We start from the raw sequence: 15,909 nt of genomic DNA, 5'->3' as shown, positions 1-15,909 counted from the left end.
GTTGATCTTCACCTTGGAGTAGATGTAATGTAACTAGTTACTTTTATAATGCAGTAACTAGTAAAGTAACTTAGGCCACGTTTAGACGACAACGCTCTCTAGTGATCGGTGACGCACCAATGATTGAAACCGCTGTAGTGTGCACAACTGATCTGTGGGTTGCCATGTCCGCTTATTATAAGCGACTTTGGGCTTGTTTTTCCTGTAAAGTTGCTTTTAAATATTGGTTGTTGCGTGTTGCGTTTTTTTTGGGCTTGTTTTTAAAGTGTAGTTAATTTTTTGATTTTTGATTTTATTATTGTTTAAACAGTCCTCAAACATGTGCATGTCAAATTAAAGTATTTCTTCGCAGACCCCCATCTGAATTAATAATACAAAAAAATATATAAATATACACATATATATATATATTCCACATATGATTTTACTATTTCACTTTTTGAAAATAGCAGATCTACAAGCTCACTGTGAGCTTGTAGATCTGCTATTTTCAAATAGCCAATGTAGTGTATAGGTTTAAAGTGCTAATGTAGCCTATTTGCCTCTTTAGGGCTTGTTTTCATAGAACTGGCTGCTTATTTCTCTCACAACATCTGGCAACAACACACATATTGCCGTTTCCTCCGTCTACATGGAGACGGGACGCGGAGCGCTGTCAAAGATTTCCACTCTGGAAGGTAGTTTCACTTAGTTGCGGATTCAAGCCCCGAAAACACTGTTCCTGTCTAAACTGATTTATTTTGCCGTTTTCTCTAGAGACCGTTGTTGTGTAAAGGGGGCCTAAGTTACTATTAACTGATTAACTGACCTGTGTTGATCTTGGAGTAGATGTCTTGTTGTCCTGCAGAGCTCTGGTCTGGAAAACACACAGAACAACCAGAGGGACTGATTTAGACAATCTGTGGCACATTGTCTATAATGCTGGTGGATTTAGACTATGAACTAATCATTAGGAAACGTACAACAGATACCAATGTACATATTTTGATGTAAATGTGGGCCTATTCCATATATCATGTGTAAATACGTAGATACATAACTACTAGAACTAGCTAGTAGCTACTATACATTTATATAAAGCAATTGTTCATTATTAGATGTTAATGTAGGTATTTAGCCTGGTCATTGTGCTTGTAAAGAGGTAGAGATATAATGGTTAGGAATTAGGATTATTATTGTCATAAACACAGCTAATTTTTTCATTCATGCTGCAGCTGATCAGTTATACAGTATATCATTGTGACATGAGAGCTTGCAGATCTCCTTTTTTCTAATGTGTACGACGGCAAATCAGACATGACAAGTCATTATCATACACTGCTGTGCATTGAGCGAATATACGTTTCTTTTATTCATTTAACTACTTTGTCCGCATTATTGTCTCCGCCAGGCCGAAAGGCATGGCGAGAGAGTATGTTTTGCCCCCTGTCCGTCCGTCCGTCCGTCCGTCTGTGTGTGTGTGTGTGTGTGTGTCCGTCCTTCTGTCTGTGACCAGCTAATCTCCGCCACCGTTGGCCCTGTCGCTGTGAAACTGCACACACACACTCCCTGCATGCCACAGCAGAACCTCTGCCCCACATTTTTCCGATCAGCCTGTCATAGCGCCACCATGAGGCCGACTTTTGCAAAACACATTTTTTGCTATTACTCCTACAGATTTTGTCCAAAAAACATGCAAATCGGTATACAGTATCTCTATAGCCATGTGATCAACACGGATCTGTCTGATTTGATTGGCTAAAATTGGCTTTTTCTAGTTTTTTCTAGTTTTGCCATTGATCTACAGATCATCATCGTAACAACTCACTTTCTCTCCTCTTTTTGATTTAGTTTGTCCATTCCTCTAACTATCATACTGGCTGTCACTTCTGGTGACTTTCTTTTCTTTGTAATCTATTTGATTTGTCCGGTGTTTGGCCGGTTACTGGTGGGTTTAAGAACATGTTATGAAGTGAGCTGTGAAACAGAAGGGAGGAGTAAATATGAAAATAAAGAAAAAGGCTGCACCTTTATTTGGAAACCAACGTTTCGACCACGTAAGGTCTTCTTCATTCCCTGAAGAAGACCTTACGTGGTGGAAACGTTGGTTTCCAAATAAATCCTGCATCGTGGCTATGAGAGTGCAGCCTTTTTCTTTACTTTCACGAAGCAGACTGCTCTGTCTTTGATGCAGGATGACATCGGCTCACAAAACACTGTGTTGTAGTAGTAATTAATTACAGAGACCATTTCACTAAAATCACCATGTAGGCTCCTCTGGCTCAGTGTTTGTGTTGTTACTGTACCTCTCCTCTTCCTGGGTTGAGCTGACTGTTTTATTCTCACATCAGCATACGTTACATCACCTCCATTCTGTCTGTCTGTACTACAGCCTGTCACACACACACACACACACACACACACACACACACACACACACACACACACACACACACACACACACACAGGGATGAGCTGTAGGGGGTGCTATGGGGGGTCGGCGACCCCTTAGTTCTGGCGCTGGCTGGGGGGCTGGGAGCTCCACATGCACGCGCGAGCACGCACCGTCTTAACACCTTAAAGTTTAAACAATAGCCTTTCAAGGTTCGCGCCGTCAGCGGCGAGCCGTTCTCAATAGCGTCTACCTGGCTGCTTTGCATAACATTAGGCTACTCGAAAAAAGCCATGGACTTGAATTGAATGTGTACATTCCTCTCAAAATGAGAGACAACAGTCTCTTCACTGCAGAGTGTGAAGGGGATCGCTTAGAAGAGGACCCAGTTCTCTGAGACAAGACAAAGACAAGTTGTCTGATTATTTTAAGTACTTATGTGTGGGTGAGTCTATGTAAAGGGCTTTTATATAAAACTAAAAGGAAAATAAAATAATTAATTAATTGAAACAAAAATAAAAACAACAAATTAACAATGCAACTAAATAATAAGATATAATTACATTAAAAATCACATGTTGAATACAGTATTTCAACTAGCACTGAGCTGATTGGCTATGTGCACATGCGTGCACGTGCGCGTGCACGTGACGTCAGAAAATATAGCCCCCCTAGTTCAAAAATCCACAGCTCATCACTGCACACACACACAAACACACACACACAAACACACATTTAACATCAGCTCATACTAACATCAGCTCATACTAATTATACATAATGAACAATGATTACCATTACATCAAGGAGGTCAAGTTTCACCCGTCTGTTTGTCCGTCTGTTAGCAGGGTATCTCTAGTTATCAACAGATGAACACTAAACGTATCTAAATTATATCATCTGAAGGTTAGCCTTTAGCTGAAAAAGCACTGATTAATTATTCACACTGATTGGCCGAAAGGATGTGTGACATCATCATGTCACAGAAATGCACATAACTTCTGAACAGATTAACACAGCACCACAATACTTTGACAAAAGGTTTCTCATGAACCCAACTTTGATTCATTGTCAACCTCCAAAGGCCATCGAGTGTCACTTCATGTGTAGAATAATGAATCATGAATGTATGTTTAGTTTGACTTTATCTCAGTGACAGATCAGGCAACTTTTGTAAAACACTGGAAATATGTTAATAATCCAGTCAGGTAGGCTCGGACTTTCACCAACTAGTCGACTACTAGGGGAACTGCTAGTCGACCTTGTTTTTTTTATTTTTATGCAGTCCTACAAGGTAGCAAGCTAATTTCAGCTATAATCACACCTGTACACTTTTCTTTTTCAAATTACAAACATTATAAACAGAACATAATAGTGTAATGAAATGCTGAGTTAATTAAATACAATTTTATTAACTCTCGGCCGCCGCACATAGCAGTGATCTGGTGTGTAGAGGGCTGTACGTGGTGAAGTTAGGTTCAGGTTGGATATTCACCCAGTTGGATAATATCCAGCTGGGTGAATATCCAACCTGAAACCAACAGTGTTGCGTTAGAGTCACAGCAGCAGGTGAGGGCGGCCACAGCTAAACAACAGGCCGCTCAACATTTGTTTGTATGGAAGTATTTCACTGAAGATGTGGACAAAAAAACGGTAGCAACTAGCGAGTAGCCTAGCCTGCCTTGGTATTGACTAGCCATGGATCAAACAACGCTCGTCCGTCACGAGCGTCATGGCTGAACTTCAACCTAGTGTTTGCACTTTCTCCATTTACAGCCCAGCCCGTACATCTACATAAACGTTCACATTTCAAATATAAAATGCTTACCCCATGGCCACGTATGTTACAATTATGTACGGGCCCGCATAAGTACCCGTATCTTCCGTATTGTTCAATCAAAAAACTCCGCGACCGTATCAGTTGGGAGTTGTATTGCACTCTGATACCTTAATAAATGGCCACCAATCGGATTAAAATGCTTTTTATTGAACAATACGGAAGATACGGGTACTTATACCCGCCCAAAGTGAATTGTAACATTTGTGGCCAACAGCTGGATTTATTGTGTACTTTGTTTAACAAGAGACACTGCAGATACAGTCATTTTGATGAGTCCAGTTTCCATTCCTTATTGTAAGCAGCTAAAATGGATGTGAATTTTGGCAATTGTGAAATGCTGTTCTTTGTTGCAGTGTAACGTTCTCAACACGTGTGTTTGTTTGTGTATATCCGTTGTCATGGCAACCTAGCTGCTGCGAAATGCCTTGCCCCAGAGCATCTTTATTATTACATAATAGGTCAACTCGACTAGTCGACTACCAGTGGGTCAAATTAGTCAACTAGTAAAAATCACTTGTCGTGAAAGCCCTACCGTGCCTTTTTTTGCAAACTGTTAAAAAAGTAATGTGTCAATGTGTGCGTGCGTGCGTGCGTGCGTGCGTGCGTGCGTGCGTGCGTGCGTGCGTGCGTGCGTGCGTGCGTACCTCTGTATTTCTTCCACAGAAACAGACCCAGGATCAGCAGAAGGATACAGACTCCAGCCACCAGAGGGTAGACGTATGGAGACACAGAGGAAGAGTCTGGTTGGTCCTTGTTGTTGGAGTTTGAAGTTTCTGAAGCACAATGAGACACAGATTCCACTTAAACACATTGTAAGAGTCGTGAATGTCCTTTAAATGTCAATAAATAAATAAACGAACGAACGAACGAATGAATATTGTATTTTTGACTCCACTACCTTTCTAGGAAGGTACCCCTGAGACCCAACCACTTTTTAAAAATAGTGAAATTAGCAGTTCTACTAGCTCACAATTTGTCACATGGGCGACAGGTTGTGAGCTTACATTTCTGCTTTTTTATTTTTATGTATGAATTTCTGTGGAATCTATATACATTTTAATACTTGATACAAACTCCAGTCCACTCCAAATTTGACTACGCAACTTTCATTTGTAGTTGAGTAATATTTGACAAGGAGTATCTATATCATATAGATAGAGTAATTTGTCCACCACTGCTTTTAAACTCTTATCTATTCACCGGCTTCGAATGCTATCAATGCATTGAATGGGAGATTATCACGTTTTATCAGACCATTGAATGGGCGAGTAGGCGACGAGTAGGCGATATACGGACCTACCCGCGATTTGTCAGACCATTCATGGGGCGTAATCAGGAGCTACTGACCTACTTGGAGGCGGAGCAGTCCCCACAACAATATTTACGATTCTGTGCCTATCGGTACATAACTCCAACGGTGCTGAGTAGGCACAGGCGAACGTCACACCGTTCAGGACGGCAACTCGGTCGCTTTAGCTCCCTCTGTGGTCCTTCACGGGGTGACAGTTCGCCTGAGACTGCGCGCCTCCGTCATGGTCCGAAACCAAAACCAAAACCGAAACTGAACTATTTAAGTCATCTCCGTTGGTAGGTCAGTATGCCTTGATAACACCCAATGAATGGTCTGATAAATCGCGGGTAGGTCAGTATGTCGCCTACTTCGCCCATTCAATGGTCTAATAAAAGGTGATAATGTCCCATTCAATGCATTGATAGCATCTGAATCAGGTGCACGAATCTATTAGAGTTTATTATCTGTTTATTCATCATTATTACAGGACTCACTTATCACTTCCATCCAGCTCTCTGGTGACTCTCCAAGGTCAGAGATGTTACACTTGTACAATCCTTCATCAGACTGGTTAACATGGTGGATGGTCATCTGTCCTGTAGACTCTGTTCTGATGAAGGATCCGTTTAGATAGAAACCAGCTGGGAGGTCAGAGGATATTTTCTTTGTTGGCTTGTCTTTGTCTTTGGACCAGCAGCACAGTGTGACATTCCCTCCCTCTGTCACAGGATGTTCAGGACTCTCCAGGATCACATGTCCATCTATAGAACCAACAAGAAGGACCATACATTAATTATATACAGTAATATATCGTCTCTGTCGGGTAGAAACCTCCTACCTCCATATTCCAAGTTTTTTATTATTATATCAGTTCTATTGAACACCCTTTACGTCTGTGTGTGGGTTTTACAAATATTGAACCAATGAAAAGTATTAAAAAGCTCTTCTGACTAAACCTCCTAATTCCACCTTGTGGAGATAGTTGTTTTGTCCATCATTGATTAGAATGACCAAGTCAGACGGAAAATGTATCTCCACATTAATGGTGAAAAACCTCCTAGCTCCACTTGAGCTCTATGTGGGTAAAATAATATAATGTATTTAATATAATAATAATATAATATAATGTATGTGGATTAAGTGATGATAATATAATATATTTAATATAATAATAATATAATATAATGTATTTAATATAATATAATGTATTTAATATAATAATAATAATATATAATGTATTTAATATAATAATAATAATAATATATAATGTATGTGGGTAAAGTGATGATAATATAATGTACTTAATACAATAATAATATAATGTATTTAATATAATAATAATATAATGTATTTAATATAATAATAATATAATATAATGTATGTGGGTAAAGTGATGATAATATAAGAACACATTCAAGTATCTGACAATGTATAAAGTCACCAACTTTCATGAGGCATATTATTATTATTATTTTTTTTTTCCTGAAAAGTTAATATTTTGGACATGGCTGGTTTCTGCCCGACAACAGAGATATGCATGTAAAACACAATTTGTTACAGCGAATGTCTTGCACCAGCATTGTCGTTGTGAAGCAGTTTTTACTTAAACATGAAATGTTTAAAAACATGACGTGATGACATATATAGACCTTGATTTCATTCACTTGTGTGATTCCTCCATTCACACCTGTTAGGTAATTAGGGAGACACTGTTGGGCTGCTACGTTCTTTATCTAACCAAAGATGACGGCCAGACGGTGCATTACTCGTTTTAAACTTAAGCAGTACATCAGGGGTCGGCAACTGAGATTGTCCTCGGGCCAATATTATTCCCAGACATTCCATGGCGGGCCGGACGTCTGGCGCGTGCGCGCCCGTAAATGCGTGCGCGCGCGAAAAATTTCAAGTCTAATTCGGTCTAATTCGGGTCTATTTGACCAATATAAATCAACTTTTTTCTTTTTTTTTGCTGGAAAAATATTTGTATGGTGTCTTTTTTTTTTTCCTCCATTTTCCTCTAATCTAGCTATAACATTTTAGAAATCATTTAAAATGCATCGTGTTTATGATCACTTCAAAAGTGGGTTCAGGTTCTATAAATAAGTATTATAATTATTTCAACATTTATTTTTAATACATTTATTTCTAAATTCTTTGGGGGGGGGGGGTCCAATCTGAAGCTAGGGGACTAGGGGCCGCGCCTGGCCAGAACAAACAAAAAAAAGTTAATTTAATAAAAAACACCAGTTCAGTAAATCATTCATACTGTATCTTTACTAATATGTGACTGATGGCACCAGCAATGTGAACATTAACATAATTAAACCGACTTAAAATCAGACCAAGATAAAAGCTGAATCCACTTGATCATGGAGTGCTTGATTTCAGAGGCTCTTGAAACTAGTGCTACATTAGGTATAATAATTACAATGCGCCATTTATTAACTAAATAAAAAATACTATTAGGCTTTTGCATTGGGGGCGCTCGCTGTTATTTGTTCAGTCTGTTGCTTGATTGCAGAAAAAATTTCAGCTGCTGCTAGTGAGCGAGATACAGACAACAACAATGGCGCTATCGAAAAGTCTGAAGAGGAAAGTTGACAGTGAAAACAGAGTGTTTAGAGAGGAGTGGACAGATCGGTATGTGTTCATCTTACCTGGTTTCACTAATGCAAATCCCATGTGTTTGATCTGCAACAGACCAGTGTCTGTTTGCAAAGAATATAACATTAGACGGCACCACGATACGTAGCATCCCACCTTCAAAGTGAATTTCCCACCAAAATCAGAGACACGAAAGAAAGAAATTGAAAGACTGAAAGCATCTTATGCACGCAGCAACAGTATCCTGGTGCGAGGCCTCACATCGCAACAGAAAGTGACCAGTGCTTCTCTAAAGGCGTCCTGGGTGCTCGCAAAGCACAACAAGCCCTTCACAGAACTCGCTACCGACAAGTCTACTGATGGTATCATTGTGTCAGTCAAACAGCTGTCCCTGTCTGCTAGGTCCGCCAGGCTCAGTGGCGAGCTAAAGAGTGTTATGGATAAAGTGATGCGAGTCATTAACTTTATCAGGGGTACGTCGAGCACCCAGCATCGGCTTTTCCGACAGCTAGTGGCTGAGTCAGAAGATGCTTCCTACGACGATCTGCTGCAACACAATGACGTGCGCTGGTTGAGCAAAGGCAAAGCATTGGACCGCTTCTGTGGACTAATAGATGAGGTCAAGGCGTTCCTTAAAATGAAAATGAGCAAGACTAAAGCAGCAGCTGACCACCTTGCCCTTCTGGGAGATGTAAAGTAGCTTTCTTATCTGATATATTTGGCCACTTAAACCAGCTTAACCTCCAGCTACAGGGGAGAGAGAAAATCATAGTGGACATGGTCGAAAAGCTCGAGTCATTCACAAGGAAGCTGGAGTTGTTAGAGACAGACATATCCACTGGCAGGCTCCTACATTTCAGTGCACTAAAAAAACATGGATCGGGACATGTGACAGAGCTGATGACTGACTTCATCAAGCAGCTACGAGCCAACTTCACGTCTAGGTTTGATGACTACTCTATCCCAAAAGAACTCATTGCCTTTGTACGTGACCCTATCACAGTGAAACCAGGTGGAGACTTCTCCTCCCAGGCGAAAGAAATGATCCCCTCGCTAGATGCGGCTGCATTGGAAATGGAGTTAATTGACTTCCAAACAACCTCCCTGGTCAGCGATGCACTCAAGAGTGCAGAGTCCATGAGTGCCTTTTGGGTGGCATGCTCAGAAGAGTACAGTAACATCAAGAGACTCGCATTTTATGTGTTCACAATGTTCCCTTCCACCTATGTATGCGAGTCTGCCTTTTCTTCTATGAATGCGATTAAGACCCACGAGAGGAATCGATTGACACACAAAAACCTTGAGAACTGCCTGCGGATTAAAGTGACGTCCATATCACCAGACATCAAGCGAATAGTGACCGACGGGAGGTGCCAGTTTTCACACTAAGTGAGTAGGCTACCTAAGCCTGTTATTCAATAGCCTAATTGTATTTTTAATTTAGTTAGTTAGTTATAAATGGCGCATTGTAATTCTTCTAATGTAGCGCTCCTGCTCTGTCGTTTCAGGAGCTTCTGAGATCAATCACTTCAGTGGATTCAGCTTTTATTTTGGTCCGATTTTAAGTCTGTTTAATTTCATGTTCACATTCCTGTTCTGTCACATTTCTGTTTCTATTAGTAAAGATAAAGTTTGAATGATTTACTGAACTGTGTTTTTATTTCATACCATACTACTGCTTGTTTGCTAATTCAGCACCAGGCGCTGTCCACTGACTTTTTTCATGTCATTGAGCGAGCGCCGCCCACGTTATACCCCGCTGCCGTGCCTGTCATTCACTCTCAACATGGAGTAATATAATAGTCATTATTTAGGTGGGGATAGTTTCTGTATTTGGACATAATAATTATAATAGCCTATATGTGAGACTATCGGTCTGATACTGTATTAAAAAAAATATTTTTCAAAAAAAATAATCAAAAAAATCAAATTCTCAAAATTATCTCACGGGCCAGATATTATTTCTGGGGGACCAATTTTGGCCCGCGGGCCGCCTGTTGCCGACCCCTGCAGTACATTCAAATATGTATCTGAAAACATTGGAGGTGAGAAATAAGCAATGCACTATATAAAGGTGTCTCAGCAGTGTCTACAGTATCTCTCTCTGTCTGTCTCACTGCACAACGAGACACAAACAAACAAACAGCTGCCCATAGCCAGAGGGGACGGTACCATCGGTCTCACACAAACAAACAGCTGCCCATAGCCCATAGCCCGAGGGGACGGTACCATCGGCTGTGACAGTGATTGGTTGAGAAACACCACACCTCTGTTTCTGAACTAAGCTTAGCAACACAATTAGCAGTAAAGCCATTTCATGACATCTTTGTGACAAATTGTGACATCATATCTCTTCAAAGGAATTAACCTTTATCTGTGTTAACAATGATAGTGAATGACGTCTGTCTAGCCACTACAATATATTGGTAATATTGATGTAAATATAGTGATTATACCATAGATCATAATGTTGATGGACTGGCTGCGTTCTCTTGACTTGGAGGACTCACACCAGTATTCTCCATTGTCCCATCGATAGACTTCCATGACACAGGACTCTCCTGCACAAAATCACAATGAAAAGAAAGAGAGGTTTCAGTTAAAAGTATCGATCGATCGATCGAGATGACCCATCCTATATGTGTGTAGTGTTGCTGTGATCAGGGCCTGCGCGTCCATACAGGCGACATAGGCGGCCGCCTAGAGCGTCTGTTTGGAGAGGCGGCAAAAAAAAGCCGGGGGAAAAATATATATATATATTATATATTTTAATTAATTTTAAATGTTTTGATAATAAATCGGTAAAATCAGGCAAAAATAAGAATTAAATAACATAACCCTAACCTAACCCTAACCCTAAAACCGAAATAAAGTAGCCAAAAACAGAAAATAAAGTATCAGAAACCGGAAAATTTCGCAAGCGCGCAACGGGTCCCCCGCATCAGAGGAATCCCCGCATCAGAGGAATCCCCGCATCAGAGGAATCCCCGCATCAGAGGAATCCCCGCATCAGAGGAATCCCCGCATCAGAGGAATCCCCGCATCAGAGGAATCCCCGCATCAGAGGAATCCCGCCTAGGGCGCTGATCAGCCCAGAACCGGCCCTGGCTGTGATTCTAATTATTGTTCTCTATTCTTGTGTAGGAGGAGAGGGCCAACCTGCTGGGATGTGTCTTGGGAATGAGACACACCTGATCCCAATCATCCCCTTGGGTATAAAAGCAGGCTGGCCGAGGGTATTGTCTTTCTCTCTCCTACACAGGCAACAGTGCTTGAATTTGTTTGGTTTCAGTTGCTTTTGCACCCACACATACAATTATGCTCATACATCCATACACACTTTGCACTACTGATATCACTGACTATTCACTCATCTCATACTTAATGCACCTTTATTGTATTTTGTAGTTATAAATTAAAGAACGTTAAGTTTAATCCTGTGTGTCGTCTCCTTTTTTGTCATGATGTGAGCCAGTTCATGACACTATCCATCCATCCATCTATCCCACCCTCCCTCCCTCCATCCATGCATCCCTCCCTCCCTCCATCCATCCATCCATCCATCCATCCATCCATCCATCCATCCATCCATCCATCCATCCATCCATCCACCCATCCATCCATACCTTTGGTTTGTCCCCATCCTTTGTCACAGGTTCCATCTGTACTCGTACTGGTTACTGGTTCTCTTTTCACAGACCCATCCTGCATAGCGTTCCCATCTTCCTCACAGCTCAGTGTGATGGACTCACGTTCAAAGAACAGAGATCTTTCAGGAGAGACTCTGATAGACACTAGAGAGAGAGAGAGAGAGAGAGAGAGAGAGAGAGAGAGAGAGAGAGAGAGAGAGAGAGAGAGAGAGAGACGTGTTGTCATCAGATGAACTTCTATCTGTCACTGTAAATTACATGATTTTATTTGCTAAATGAAGGAGTCTATAAGCTCCAGTGTTCTATCATTTAACTATGTGCTGCTTTTAACCCACTGTTGATGTGTAGATATAGCCGTCATGAGATGTCCTATTAAGCAGTGGTGGAAAGTAACTAAGTACATTTACTCATGTACTGTACTTAAGTATAATTTTGAGGTATTTGTACTTTATTTGAGTATTTCCAATTTCCAATACTTTTACTTCTACTCCACTACATCTCTGAGGCAAATATTTTCCACTATTATTTAAAAACTTTAGTTATTTTGATTATTATTACAAAACATACAGTAACCACTTCAGCTCTATATACATTTTGGCCATTTGAAAAAGAATGCAGATTTACAAGCTCGTAAATCGGCTATTTTCAAAATATTTTTATACATTTGAAAACATGTGAAATGGGACATTCTGCAAAATGAGTACTTTTACTTTTGGTACTTCAAGGACATTTTGATGCCAATACTTTTGTACTTTTACTCAAGTATATTTTTTATTCCGCACTTTTACTTGTAACATAGTATTTCTATATTGCAGTATTGATACTTTTACTTAAGTAAAAGGTTTGAGTACTTTTTCCACCACTGCTATTAAGTCATTATTACAAGAAAAAAAAAATCAATCATCTTTTGTTTTGTCATTTGCCGATAGTGTACAATGACGCAATTGCCATAAAAAGAAACAAGGAAAACATGTCAGACATGTCAAAAAGTCCTAATTGTAAGCAGTGGAATATATACATATTAATAATAAAACAATGTGACAGAATGGTTAAACATTTTCTCTAATGAATCAGATGTCTTATCTCACTCTATCCATAATGCAATGCAATGAAGTTGTCTCACCGTCTGGTTGAACAGGTCCACAACATATGAGGAGATACACCACTAGAGAGAGAGGGAGACAGACAGACAGACCGAGAGAGAGAGACAGAAAGAGACAGTAGTAATGCGCATGCAAAGTTTCACAGCAATCAGAAACGGGGCCCTATTTTTTGCTGGTGCCTTACCCATTATCTCTAAACTTATTTTTAAAAACATAGGTAAACTATTTTTCTATTTACAAGCTCACAACGTTTCAATGTAGATCGGCTATTTGAAAATGTTTTTAAAAATAAGTTTAGGGATAATGGGTAAGGCACCGGCGAATAATGTGCGAAAAATATAGCCCACAGCGTTACACACACACACACACACACACACACACACGGACGGACGGACGGACGGACGGACGGACAGACGGACAGGGTCGAAAACACTTAGTGTCTAGCCTTCGGCCATACAGTGGAGACATTAATAACAACACTACTTTCATGTTACCCAACAACTCTCACAGAAAAAACTAATCTCATCACTGCTTCAACGCAACACTATTAACCCTGAATTATGCCAAACTTTAAAACCTGTGTCCTGACAGACTGGTAGGCATTTAACCAAACAAAAAGACATTTGTAATTTATCCATTTTCAGCCATTTGCTCAGATAAAAACAGTAAACTGTCCCTCCAGCACTTTAATAACCTTGTTTGCTAACAAAATAATGCAAAAGTAAATTAGAATAAGATATAAATAAAGTACTCACATGTTATTATGTAGGATGGTGTAGATTTCATCTTGTCAAACTGACTGACTGAAAGAGAGTGAGAGCAGAGCTGTGTGGTTTCATACAGACCACTGTGCTGCTGGGTGGATGAACAGTCCATTTCCTTCTTGGTAAGAACTTCAGCCACACACCCCCCCCCTCCCTCCCCCCCCCCACACACACACACACACACACACACACACACACACACACTGATACTAACACTACACATACGTACGTCTGTCTGTCTATATATAGACAGGTTGGGGCAGAAAAGGAAAAAGCTCTGTCGCCCCAGGTACAGTACTTGTACAGCTTACCCCCCCTTACCCCCCCACCCCCCCCCCCCCCCGCTTTTTCTTCTTTACACTGTTTTTATTGATTTTATTCCTTAGTCTTAGTGTTTCTTGGATGAGTAACATAATATTACAGTTTTCGCAGAGTAACACGATATACTACTCATTACTGGGTAAAGTAATGATATTACAGTAATATATTATTAATTAACTTGTTACTGCCCAACACCGGATGCATCGGCTTTATTATCCATTATGAACTTCATAATAGGCTTGTGGATGTACATCACTGAACACAATACTCTCCAGCTTCTGTTCACAACAACACGTCACTTCCCCCGGAAGTCCCATCCTACAGTCACTCTCATTCGCTGGCAACACCCAGAGTGCAATACATTGTCTTCTCTTTTTTTGTGTTTGTTATGTGTTCTGTTTGTTTGTCTTGTGTGTGTTTTTGTGACATTGAGATTCTTTGGATCTGTTCTGTGCTATTATGTCTGGTCAGCTGCAGTATTCTCTTTAACATTGTGTGTTAAAGGTCTGAAGATAATTCACTTCAATACCAGAAACCTTCCACTTAAAATCAACTTACTTCATGGGTTGAACAACACAAAACGTACTTTATCAGAGACTTTATGAAGAATGAGATCAAACTTACACAAACTATGTCTATCATTGCCGTCAGGTGGAAACCTCATATGTCCAAAGCTGATACAATTTGCAAAAATAGCCAAAAATAGCTGATCTACAAGCTCAAAACATGTCGCGATGCAACACGTTCTGAGCTTGTAGATCGTCTATTTTTGCTACTTTTATGTGACACTGTAGTATGACGAAGTAGGACATTCATAAACGAAAAAAACATGAAAAGTTAAAATATGGAGATAAGAGGTTTCTGCCCGACAATATATTCTATAGAGCTGATGGGTGGTGGTGTACTGTAGCTACATGTATGTCATATAATTTGGCTTCTGAACTAATTGTTCATGATAGTCTTCTCATTTTTCTTTCATTTTTTCTAAAGGTAGCTGCATGAGGATAAGTATTACCCTAAATGCAAATGAACAAAACAATGAATTGTCTATAGTAAAGTAATTTATAATTGTCTATAGTAAAGTAGTTATGCCACCTCCTGGTGGCGCTCTAAAAGGCTGTGAAAAATGCAGGGCAAATGGTTTTCCTTGGCCTCTAGGGAGAGTGCGTGCATTCCGTGCAAAGTTTCACGCAGATCGGTGCAGTTATAGGTAAAAACGCGAATCAGCCACCATGAGGCTGATTTTAAGTGGCATTTCTTCCTCGGCCTAGTATGAATGTGCGTGCACAATTTCACGGAAATCGCATGCTGCGTTGATGATTTGAGGCATTTTGGTAAAAACAAACCAATCCTGCAAACTTTGGAAGCCAATCTTAGCCTATCAGGATGGAAAATGGAAAATCGGCCAGATCCGTGTTGATCACATGACTATAGAGATACTGTGTACCAATTGTGTGCACAGTTTCGCAGTGGCCGGGCCAACAGTGCCGGAGATTAGCTGTGCACAGACAAACACACACACGGACGGATGGACGGACGGACGGACGGACAGAGAGCAAAACATACTCTCTCGCCATGCCTTTCGGATGATACAATCATATAAATAATTATAAAACACAATGAAGGAAGATCAAAACATCAACGAAGTCTGATGCAGGTCAGTTGAGGACACACACACACAGACACACACACACACACACACACATGCACGCATGCACACACACACACACACACACACACACACACACGCACGCACGCACGCACGCACGCACGCACGCACACACCCCATATCACTGACTTCTTGTAATTGTGTATATGTATGTGTCGTGTGTACGTGTGTGTTTATGTAAGTGTAGAGGTGGTGTGTGTGTGTGTGTGTGTGTGTGTGTGTGTGTGTGTGTGTGTGTGTGTGTGTGTGTGTGTGTGTGTGTGTGTGTGTGTGTGTGTGTGTGTTAGTGGTTTTTC

At 40.5% G+C, this 15,909-nt stretch overlaps 1 protein-coding gene across 1 annotated transcript in view; it reads right to left on the bottom strand.

The window, feature by feature from the left end:
• LOC308075752 (uncharacterized protein) overlaps window positions 1-12,915 on the bottom strand; it is a 183,717-nt gene extending 170,802 nt beyond the window's left edge. Inside the window, exons 1-6 of the mRNA XM_080415700.1 lie at window positions 12,880-12,915; window positions 11,733-11,900; window positions 10,563-10,667; window positions 5,997-6,263; window positions 4,856-4,984; window positions 809-856 (exon numbers count right to left, since the gene is read on the bottom strand). Coding sequence (XP_080271826.1) covers window positions 809-856; window positions 4,856-4,984; window positions 5,997-6,263; window positions 10,563-10,667; window positions 11,733-11,817 — 634 coding nt within the window. The 5' untranslated portion in view covers window positions 11,818-11,900; window positions 12,880-12,915. The remainder of the gene's footprint in view (window positions 1-808; window positions 857-4,855; window positions 4,985-5,996; window positions 6,264-10,562; window positions 10,668-11,732; window positions 11,901-12,879) is intronic.
• Between the last annotated feature and the right edge of the window lie 2,994 nt (window positions 12,916-15,909).

The sequence above is a fragment of the Gymnoscopelus braueri genome (genome assembly GCF_963280865.1).
Source record: "Gymnoscopelus braueri genome assembly, chromosome: 20".
NCBI lineage: Eukaryota > Metazoa > Chordata > Actinopteri > Myctophiformes > Myctophidae > Gymnoscopelus > Gymnoscopelus braueri.
Note: the sequence above shows the minus strand (reverse complement) of the source record. Positions and strands in the feature narration are given on the sequence as shown.